General features: G+C 39.2%; 1 protein-coding gene across 1 annotated transcript; it reads left to right on the forward strand.

Moving 5' to 3' along the window:
- The first annotated feature begins 6,827 nt into the window (after window positions 1–6,827).
- LOC121326526 (regulator of G-protein signaling 5-like) lies at window positions 6,828–9,621 on the forward strand. The gene is made up of 5 exons (XM_041269856.1): window positions 6,828–6,925; window positions 7,470–7,562; window positions 7,894–7,955; window positions 8,522–8,688; window positions 8,894–9,621. Exons 1-5 carry the CDS (start codon window positions 6,876–6,878, stop codon window positions 9,125–9,127), a joined length of 606 nt encoding a protein of 201 aa, XP_041125790.1. The 5' UTR covers window positions 6,828–6,875; the 3' UTR covers window positions 9,128–9,621.
- Window positions 9,622–10,589: the final 968 nt, after the last annotated feature.

The raw sequence follows: 10,589 nt of genomic DNA on the forward strand, positions 1-10,589 counted from the left end.
TTTCCTGTGTTAGTTAGGGCAGATCTTTAGTTAGTGCTCCAAATTGGAGCTAGGTGTTTGTTTTTGTTTACTTTGTTTTGTTTATTTTGTGTGTTTATTAAAAGTAGCGCGTCAGCGCTGCAAAACATCAAGTCTCCGTGTCCTGGGTCTTCTTTTAAAGGGGCAATGAACTGTGGAGTGGAAGCTCCCTGTTTACAATATATATATACACTGAGTGTACAAAATATTAGGAACACCTTCCTAATATTGAGTTGCACCCCCTTTTGCCCTCAGAACAGCCTCAATTCGTCGAGGCATGGACTCTACAAGGTGTCGAAAGTGTTCCACAGGGATGCTGGCCCATGTTGACTCCAATGCTTCCCACAGTTGTGTCAAGTTGGCTGGTAGTGGATCTCTACTCCGAATAGCTTGTTTCATCTCATCCCACAGATTTTGGGGATCAATTGGATTGAGATCTGGTGACTGGGTAGGTCACTGCAGTAAGCTGAATTCATTGTCATGTTCGTGGAACCATTCCTGGACAATCCTAGCCTTGTGGCATGGGACATATCCTGCTGAAAAAATCCATTAGCAGATGGATACACTGCTGCCATGAAGGAATGCACCTGATTGGCAATGATGTTCAGATATCCTGTGGCATTCAAACATTGCTTCACTTTTATCAAGGGGCCCAATGTGTGCTATGAAAACACACCCCACAACATCACACCACCATCATCAGCCTGCAGTGTTGACACGCTGCATGATGGATGCATGTACTCATGTGTACTCCATACCCTAGTCCTCCCATCAGTGTGAACTAGCAGGAACTGGGATTAATCAGACCAGGCAATGTTTTTCCAATCCTCCAGTGTCCAGTGTTTTTGTTCCTTAGCCCACTGCAACCGCAGTTTCTTGTGTTTTGCTGAAAGAAGTGGAACTCTGTTAGGTGGTCAGCTGCCATACCCCATTCATGTCAAGGAACAACGAGTTGTGCATTCTTTTATGGGTCTTTCGGCACCAATGTTGTACTGGACTGTCAGTTGACTAACTGTTGCTCTGCACAATTCGTGTGAGCCTCCTTTGGCCTCTTTCATCAATGAGCTGTTTTTGACCACTGGCCTGCCGTTGGCTGGATGTCCTTTGGGTGATGGATCATCCTTGATACGCACGGGAAACTGCTGAGCGTGAAAAACCCAGCAACGTTGCAGTTCTTGACACACTCAAACCGGCGCGCCTGGCACCTACTACCATATGCTGTTCAAAGGCATTTAAATCTTTTATCTTGCCCATTTACCCTCTGAATGGCACACATACACAATCCATGTCTCAATTGTGTCAAGGCTTAAAAATCCTTCTTTAACCTGTCTCCCCTTCATCTACACTGATTGAAGTGGATTTAACAGGTTACATCAATAAGGGATCATAACTTTCACCTGGATTCATCTCGTCAGTCTATTTCATGGAAAGAGCAGGTGTTCCTAATGTTCTGTACACTCAGTGTATATAGTATGAATGTGATATATATATATATATATATATATATATATATATATATATATATATATATATATATATAAATCAATATAAATCAAAGTAATTAAAGTCCAGAAGCCAGCAATTTACTGAATTCATTACTCTATGATAACTGGTAGTTATCGCCTATTTAAAATAAAGACGCTTCACATACATTTGTAGTTCCAATAATGATCTAAGCAGAAGCAGCAATACAGAAATATGCAAAACACACATAGGGGTCACTTACAAACCTGTTTAACTCAGATAGGGGTTTCCAGGTAGGCTATTTAGGGACCCAGAAATATAAACATTACTACATGTTTATTGATGTTAAGGTAGTGGTTTAAGGTCTGCCATCGTTTGAGGTCATTAAAATAGAACCCACAATGAGATCATTACAGTAACAGAAAAGAAATAGAAATAGAATGCACTGTTATTGTGTATGGCCAGCAATAAATAAGGAAACTTGAAACATAGAAGCTGTTCGCTTGACTGGCTGGCTCTTAATAGATAGATAATTGTTTATAGCGTTGGTACTTATTTTTCCTTCATTTAAAATAAGGGAAAGGATTGTTCAGAAAACTCAATTTTATTAGTTTGGTGTAATGTAGTAATGTTCAACAGCACTTGATAATCTAGTCAATCTAGTTACTTTGTGTGTACAACCTGAAACATAAGTATAAAGTCCCTTTAAAATATCTTTAAGTTCAAAGATAAACTAATATAAGGCTATGAACAGATTTGGACCACTGGAACACTATCAGAGAGCAAAGAAGTACATAAACCCAGTAAACATTTTTTGACTGGGTAGTGAACAAACATGAACAAATGGACAAATTGGCAAATTACCAGGCTGAATATACAGTACACAAACAAGGGAATTGATTGATGGGCTAGATTTGTGTCCCTTTAACCATAAAATTTCAATAAAGGCAATAACAACAGCAGTAAAAAAAATAGAATGCATTGACAACTTGTGCTGTACTGGAGGTTTAGATTTGTTTTGGGATGTTTTTGTTTCCCAAGAATAAGGGTACAAAATGGTTCCAGGACGATAATCTATTACTGATTAAGAGAGTGTATGAAACAATTTTCTTTTACCCAACTGTTGTTACTTGGAAAGTAGACAGCACAAACAAAAAGTGACATAAATATCTGGGTTTTTACAAAAACTTAGTATTAAAACTTTTATTAGGGATGTTTTTTGCGCCATTTACAGTAGATGCCACTTATTTCTTAGCGTCCCAGTTTGGCAGAATATTAAGACCAGTAAAAAAAAAAGTTTGGAAGAGCATTGAATTTTTGGTGATTCCTTTTATCTTTTGATAAAATTTTGAAACCACAGGCAACTACCTGAGTTGAGAAAAAAACAACTCATTACATAGGTACCTGGAAAATACCCATGTATGTTTTTTTTTTTGGGGGGGGGAGTGTTTTTTGTTTTGTTTTTGAAAAAAATATATAATAAAATAAATGGGATGGGAGAGGGAAAGCCAGCCATGGTGTAATCGCCAGGAGGAGCTGAAGGAAGGAGGGGCTCCATGATGTGTCTCCTGCATGGAGTATGGGCACCTCCAGAATGTGTGCCCATATGAAGACGCTCTCTTTTTGAAGGCCTTCAATTGGAGAGAGGTGGAGGATGCGGAAGAGTGGCTTTGCCTGAAGGCCCCGAGATGAGCTCCTGAGTGGGAAGAGCATGAACGTCCTACGTCTGAGTGGGAGGAGCCCGAACGTCCTAAGCCCAAGAGGGAGGAGTCGGTGCCTCCACAGCCCAAGAGGGAGGAGTCGGTGCACCACAGCCCAAGAGGGAGGAGTCGGTGCATCCACAGCCCAAAAGAGGGGGGAGTCAGTGCTTTCACAGCCCAAAAGGGGGAGCCAGTGCATCCACAGCCCAAGGCCCTAGGACCCAAGTCATCAGCAGAGGGAGAATGCCTGCTGTCTCCATCTCCACCAGCACAGGAAGAATGCCTGCTGTCCCCATTTTCACCAGCAGAGGGTGAATGCCTGCTGGTATCACTTCCCCCACCATCACCACCTGGAGGAGATGAGCAGGAGCTGTCTCTGCCTCCATCACCTACCCCTGCAAGTGAGGAAGAGCCGCATCAGTCCCCTACAAGTGAGGGAGAGCCGCACAAGTCCCTGGCAAGTGACTGCTCCAACCTTTGTCGCCAGGAGACTACATGCTGCTCCCACCTTTGTCGCCAGGAGACTACACGCTGCTCTCACCTCCATCGTTTCCACCACTAGGAGCAGAGCAGAGGGAGTTGCCTCTGCTTCCACCACCTCCACTGGCAGAAGCAGAGCAGCAGGAGCCTCTGCCTCCACCACCAACAGGAGCAGAGCAGCAGGAGCTGCCTCTGCCTCCACCACCAGGAGCCACAAGAGGGAGACTGTCTGCAGCTTTCCCCTCTACCATAGAGGAAGAAACAGGATGTGATGCTTGCGGTCCTCAACAATCCTTGCATAGGCTGCTGAGGGAAGCACGGGGAAGAACCGTCCAGCTGGAGTGGCCGCGAAGAGGGCCAAAACTTGTCCCCCAGCTTGTCCTGACTCCCTTCACATCATCGCTCGGGGATGTCTGCTGCTCTGCATCACCTGGCGATGCCTGTTCGCCATCGTCAGGGGATGCCATGTCTGCATTGCCTGCGGTGGCCTGCTGCTCTGCATCGCCTGGGGTCGCCGGAACTGCTTCGTCTGGGGTCGCCGCCAGCTCTGGGGATGTGCTGGGGCTGGAGGAACCAGCCCAGAAGCCATTAATGACTCTGCTGCCAGTTGGAAAGCTGACAGCCTTTCCGCTGTCAGCTAGGGAGCAGCTGGTTGTGAAGAGGGGAGAGGAGGTCCAGAGACAACCAACCCCAGCAGCAGTTTCACTGCCAGAGATCGGGAGGAGGTCTGGAGACACTCATGGCAGCATTTTTGCTGCAGGAAGTACTGTGGCCGGAGCCCCACAAGAGGGAGCTGCCGGCCACAAGAACAGGGAGGAGGTCTGGAGACCACCAACCCCAGCAGCCTTTCCTCTGCTGGAATTGCCCTGGCTGAAGGAGTCAGCCTGGAAGATGTCAGCACATCTGCTGTCAGCCTTACCGTTGGCAGCATTTTCACTATCAATGGTTCAGCAGGAGAAGAAACTCGCCCTGCTGTCAGCACGTCTGCTGACAGCATTGCCAGTAGCAGCCTGGCTACTGGCAACATTGCCACCCATAAAACCCTTAAAGTCCCTGTTCTTGGCCCAGGACTTTGAGTGAGACTTTTGGGATTTTAAGGGTGCACAAGATGTAAATGGGTCTGTGTAACACTAGTGATTTTAAATGTATATTTATATTTAGACATGAGGATTGCATAGCACTTCACATGCAGGTAAAATGTAATAGTATGTGACCATGGGAAATTGCACTTCATTAGTTCACGTGCAGTTGTACCGAGACTCCAATTGAATGATTGATTAGCAAGAGTCTCGGTACAGCTGCATAAAAGCAACATGTTTTCACTCACTCGGGGTTGTGTGTTCGTAAGTGGAGAATAGGTGAGAGAGAGAGGAGTATTAATTTAACAATTGCTACAGTGTGTCTGTCTGTCCACTGTTCTGTCTGTCCACTGTTCTGTCTGTCTGTTTAGTGTTAGTATATTTTGTTTGTCTATTTATTTTGGCTCAAGTACCTTGTCCTGTTTTGGTGTCAGTGTTTTTGTTACAACCTTTTTATTTTCTGTTCAACAATAAACCGCGCAGCACCGCTTTCAATTCAACTCACTCGCCACTGTGTTTCATTTCCTGGTTCTGACGTCACCACTCAGCCAGACTGCCACAGCCCTTTAAATTATTTGCTAATGACAAGCAGCTGACATCACTGGTTAAATCTAAGTGCTCAAGGACAACTTGATTTCTTTATTTTATATTGCACAGGATTATAAATTAAGAACTGCCTGCAGATGTATGAGTTTTGACATCATTGTTAGGTTTCTAGCTGACGTGGGTGGAATTCACAAGAATCCCTTTAAAAAAAGAAATATCGTTAATCAAATGTTCAGCAGTAAAGAATGTAAGGAAAGTAAAAAATGGACCTCTGGTCAGTATAGAGAGAATAATAATCTGAATACCCATGTTAAATCACCTGTAAAAATCAAAAGGTTTCTACACTATATTATAAGTTATGATATTTTTTATAAGTGAGCGAATGTCAGTATTTTCATACAGTACTAAACAGTTACATATTTCCCACAAATATTAAATTGTGGATATATTTGAACTTAAATGTCAGGGTCATGCACAATCATATTAAAATACATTACTTCATCTTACTTTAAACTCAGTTTAATCAGTGAAGTCTTAGTGGTAAGATTTCACATCACTTGATAATTGAATCTCATTACTTTGGATGTAAAACTTGCAACAATTAATAATAATTTCTATATAGCACCTTTCATAGTGGACCACCATCACAAAGCTCTTTACAAGATACGAGACTAGGGTGTGAGACCTATGCATCAGCTGCAGAGTCACTTACAACAACGTCTCACCCAAAAGACGGAGCATAAGGAGATTAAGTGCCTTGCTTAAGTGCCTTGCTCAGGGTCACGCAATGAGTCAGTGGTTGAGCTGTGATTTGAACCAGGGATTTGAACCACTTTAACTATTGGACCACACAGCCTCCACTGACTAGGAACCATAGACCATTGATTGTAGTTTTCAATATTATGCTTTAAAAAAACATTCCCTTTTCTCGCATTAGCATAGCAAAATTATTATTATGGTTTCACTGCAGTTATTTTTGTTTGTTAGACTTTATTTTACTTTGACTATCTTTTTACAGACTCTGTCTCTGTTAAAGGTAATAGTATCCCTCTTGCTGGGTAAAAGTGCAAATACAATCATTAAAAATGGAAAGAGATGTGTCAGAATGTTCTTCTGCTGACGAGAGGTACAAACATGTTTTTGTTCTAATACCTTTTTAGTAACAAACACTGTTCGTTTATCTTAAGGACAAAAGGCATGTTTATTTAAACACACATGCAATGTTATTATAAAACAGCAACATCAAGTCTGTACTGCTTCTGAATAAAATGTTCACTGATAAAAATAAAAAAAAAATGGGGATAGCAAGTTGTCTTTGTAAGAAATAATCAAAATGATTTGATAGGGAAAACTATAGATAATAACAACCTAATCCATTTAGTCATTGAGCAATTACCTTAGCTGCTTGCTTGCCCTAACCTTGCCTACTCCCCCAGAGGGCTCACTGATTGGTTGTCTGCATTGGTGACGTCAAGCCTCCTTCTCCATATATGACAATATTCCCAGGCTCAGCCTTCAGAAACCACTTTTGAGATAGCACTCTTACTGCTAAACAACACAAAGGAACCTAAAACTCTATCATATTTCTATGAAAATGTGCAGAGGATTAGAATCACTACCAAACAATTGCCTTGAGAGGTATGTTTTTTTTTTTTATTTATGAAATTGTGTGAATGTGATTTTATTTTAAGAAAAAGTTACAGTACTAACAAGCGCTTTGATTATACTGGTCTTAGTTCAATAATGGATAACAAGCATGTATCAAATAGTGAACTGGTTGATGCTATTGGTAAGTCTTTTAAACAGGTGATTTAACATGCATATACCTCATTTCATCTTAATACTACTACCGGCAATATATTTGTAATAATACTGGGGGGGGGGGGGGGGGGTGGGATACCTGAAGTATTACTGAAAGGTTTCACTTCATCCTAAAGTACTGGATACTTTTTTTGAAAGTTCAGACAATTTGCTTTGCAAAATCTCTTAGCATCAAAAGAGAGGATTTTATATGAACTTAGATTATATTTGCTTTAATAATGTTTACCAAATGCACATGAATAGCTGAACTATTTAAAAAAAAAGTGTAATCAATGTATACAAAAATGAACAAAATAATTATAAACCCCCCAAATATGTTGTTCTTGATTGATCTAATAAATGCACAATTTCTTTATTTCAGGGCCAAGGGGTTGAAGTCTCGCTTGAGCATTTTTCTTCAAAAGTCAGATGCTTTTAGCAACCTTGGACATTCAAACAAAGCAGATAAACTCAGGTAAGTGACTTTTTTCATTTTATTTAAATACAAGTTGTTATTTTTTTTTTTATGTGTTACTTATAAAAATTGTAAATATGTTTTAAATATGAAATTAAATATGAAGTTATTGATGGTTAAATTCAGCCAGAAAAAAAAAACTCAAGAAATTGCTGCTGAATAACTAATTTATATAATGCAGTAAAAACAACCATATGGTATAAGTCTAGTGCTAATTTCATTATCTGCAACTTAGAAAATAGTTTTAATTCAGTACAATTTAGATCACAATATTACAGTCTTCAGTAACCCATATGGCATGTAATTTACCAGGCTATCATTTTTTCATTAGGCCCTCCCTACAGGAAGCACTGCAGTGGAGAGAGACTTTTGACAAACTCCTGACAAATAAACGTAAGTGTAATGACATTTTATTACAGCTTAAATGCCTAGGGAAATTGATTCATGCTTGACCGGTCAAATGTAACCAGAGGTTAGAGTTTGCTTCATTCTGGAATCTCCACATATTTTCTGTTTTGTGGTATCTAAGCAATAAGACTAGTAATTAAACATGGGAAGTTGTGTTCAAGATAAAAAATAATAAGAAGAAGAAGAACATTATATAGCAGTAGTACTAGTTTGGGTTTAGGTGATGTTTAACACAGTTATTTAAACACTTTTTTTAGTGCAACTCAACAGAACCCTAAATTTGAATGTATTCAAACCACCTTCATACTGGACAAAACATACTTATATACAGTAACTATGACCAACTCTTCAACTATTATGTAAATCTTATTTAGCTATCTGGGAAAACATCAGATCAGAGGTTAAGTGGTTCTGAGGGCGCAGACATTTTCTAATGCAGGTAATTAATTCTACGAGTCTGTTGCTAGGGTTTTTGCTCAAGAAGTCTGCCTTTTCAGAAGAGCAAAGTATATATTTATATATTAAATGTGGCTTTTTTTTCTTTGTGATAGATGGTTTGACTGCCTTCAGAGCGTTCTTGAAGTCTGAGTTTAGCGAGGAAAACATTGAGTTCTGGCTTGCCTGTGAGGATTACAAGAATACCAAGTCATCTGCAAAGCTGTCATCCAAGGCAAAGACTATTTATGAAGAATATTTTGAAAAAGATGCACCAAAAGAGGTGAGTTACAATAATACTTTATTAATAATATCCAGACAAATAATGCCAAAGATTTTTGATTTGAAGAACTACCAACTTAGATCTGTTTGTTAACATATAAATATGTGTATGTATATACGGTATATATTAGCTATATTACATTGAGAGTAGCTATGGTTACATATGTTCTAGTATTAAATATCTATCTCTTCTGTCTGTTTTATAGGTCAACATTGATCACGAAACAAGAAAGATTACGAAGAATAACCTTCTAAACCCTTCACTTTCATGCTTCGACCTAGCACAGAATCAGATCTACACTCTCATGGAGAAAGACTCTTACTCGAGATTTCTAAAATCATCTATCTACCAGGAGCTGACAAAGAAGCCCATGTGTAGCTGCATCCAGCAACAGAACTCCAGCAAGAAACCCCACACACGAACACATCCAGTGATATAACAACTAGGAAACAATGGGTCTGCAGGAAAAGAGCCAAGTCGACACAGTGTGGAGGCAAGCAGGACTAAGTCATGTGGACAAGAGCTCCAAAAGAGCTAGGTCAGATACAACCATATCTATCAGACGCCTGTCCAGCCTTCAGGCCAGATAAACTTGTTTTAAAGAATAAAGTTTATGAGAGGAACTGTGGGAGATGACGCAGAGAAAGTACCTTTCTAAAGTAGTCATTTTTTTTGCTCTAGATATTTTATTGTACTAAATTGAGCTGCTTTGACTATGCAATGCAAATGTCATAGGACATTTATGAATATGCATTATGATAAGTATTGTGACACTAACTAAAAGTGTTTCAAACCCACCCTGTTGCTGATGTAAGAATATATTTTAAGGAATGATTTAATTTCAAGCTCTAACTTATTATTTATAATATTTAAAATGTTGTCTAAAGTGTCCTGTGAAACACAAATGCAATTCTGATTTGTTAAAATGGAAAAAAAGGCATTTAAATAAAAATATATATTTTATATTTACATGCTGTACCTATGGATTCTATTTTTTATGCATAATACAAACATACCATACACTGTTACTATATATACATATATATGTAACTTCATTTAAATTACTAAAATGTAGAAGCATTTCTTATTTAATTATGTTTGCTGGTCATGTCTAAACATTAGCCAGTAATGGCACCAATCCAAAATTTTGCATATACAGTATGTAATTTTGGTTATTAAATTTCAAAGATACAGAATCATTTCCTATTCTATTTCTTCAGAGCTGGTTTTTGCTAAATACTCTCTGATTCCTGCATTGTGGAAGACTAGATATTAAAAATCTAATTAGCTTTACAATTCTTATAGTACTGCAGCTATAAATGCATTTTAGTCAAGGACCCTTTGAGTTTTTCAGCCACTTTCTCGATTAAAGTAGCATTCAGTGATCCACCACAGCACTTAAAATAATAAATCATCTACTCTGAAGCTGATAAAATTACAAAATGATCGGTGGAAGCATAAAATCAATTTAAGGACAGACCTTTCATTACGGTGGAGTATGTCAATGTGTATAGTAACAAACTATACCCCCCTTTTAATTGTTCACAGGATACATTATTATATCTTATTTAAGCCAAAAACAGATATGCCTATAACAAAAAAACACAAGTTAACAGGTGACAATTGTATTTGGTTTAAATCCCAACCATTTGCTTGCCTCTCATTGTTAAACAGCAGATGGTCATTGCCAGCAGTATAAATCAGTTGAGTCACATCATGCAGCTCGGCCCTGAGCTTGGATTGCTGCTGAGCCCACATACCACTACTCGTCAGCCTACTCAGAATCAACATTGTCATTATCTTTGGGGGATTGGAGGAGGCTTGGAGATTATTGTTTTTATTGGGTGTTAAAGTAAACAAATGTACAGCATTTGCAAAAACATACAGTATGCAACTGATGC

Source organism: Polyodon spathula, chromosome 14 (assembly GCF_017654505.1).
Source record: "Polyodon spathula isolate WHYD16114869_AA chromosome 14, ASM1765450v1, whole genome shotgun sequence".
In the NCBI taxonomy this organism is placed as follows: Eukaryota; Metazoa; Chordata; class Actinopteri; order Acipenseriformes; family Polyodontidae; genus Polyodon; species Polyodon spathula.

Bases quoted from the DNA above. Each gene is read 5' to 3' on its own strand.
- LOC121326526 (XM_041269856.1), top strand. From the start codon at position 6,876: ATGAAAATGTGCAGAGGATTAGAATCACTACCAAACAATTGCCTTGAG. The intron at 6,926-7,469 runs GTATGTTTTTTT...TCTTTATTTCAG, and splicing joins CCAAACAATTGCCTTGAGAG to GGCCAAGGGGTTGAAGTCTC. The intron at 7,956-8,521 runs GTAAGTGTAATG...TCTTTGTGATAG, and splicing joins CAAACTCCTGACAAATAAAC to ATGGTTTGACTGCCTTCAGA.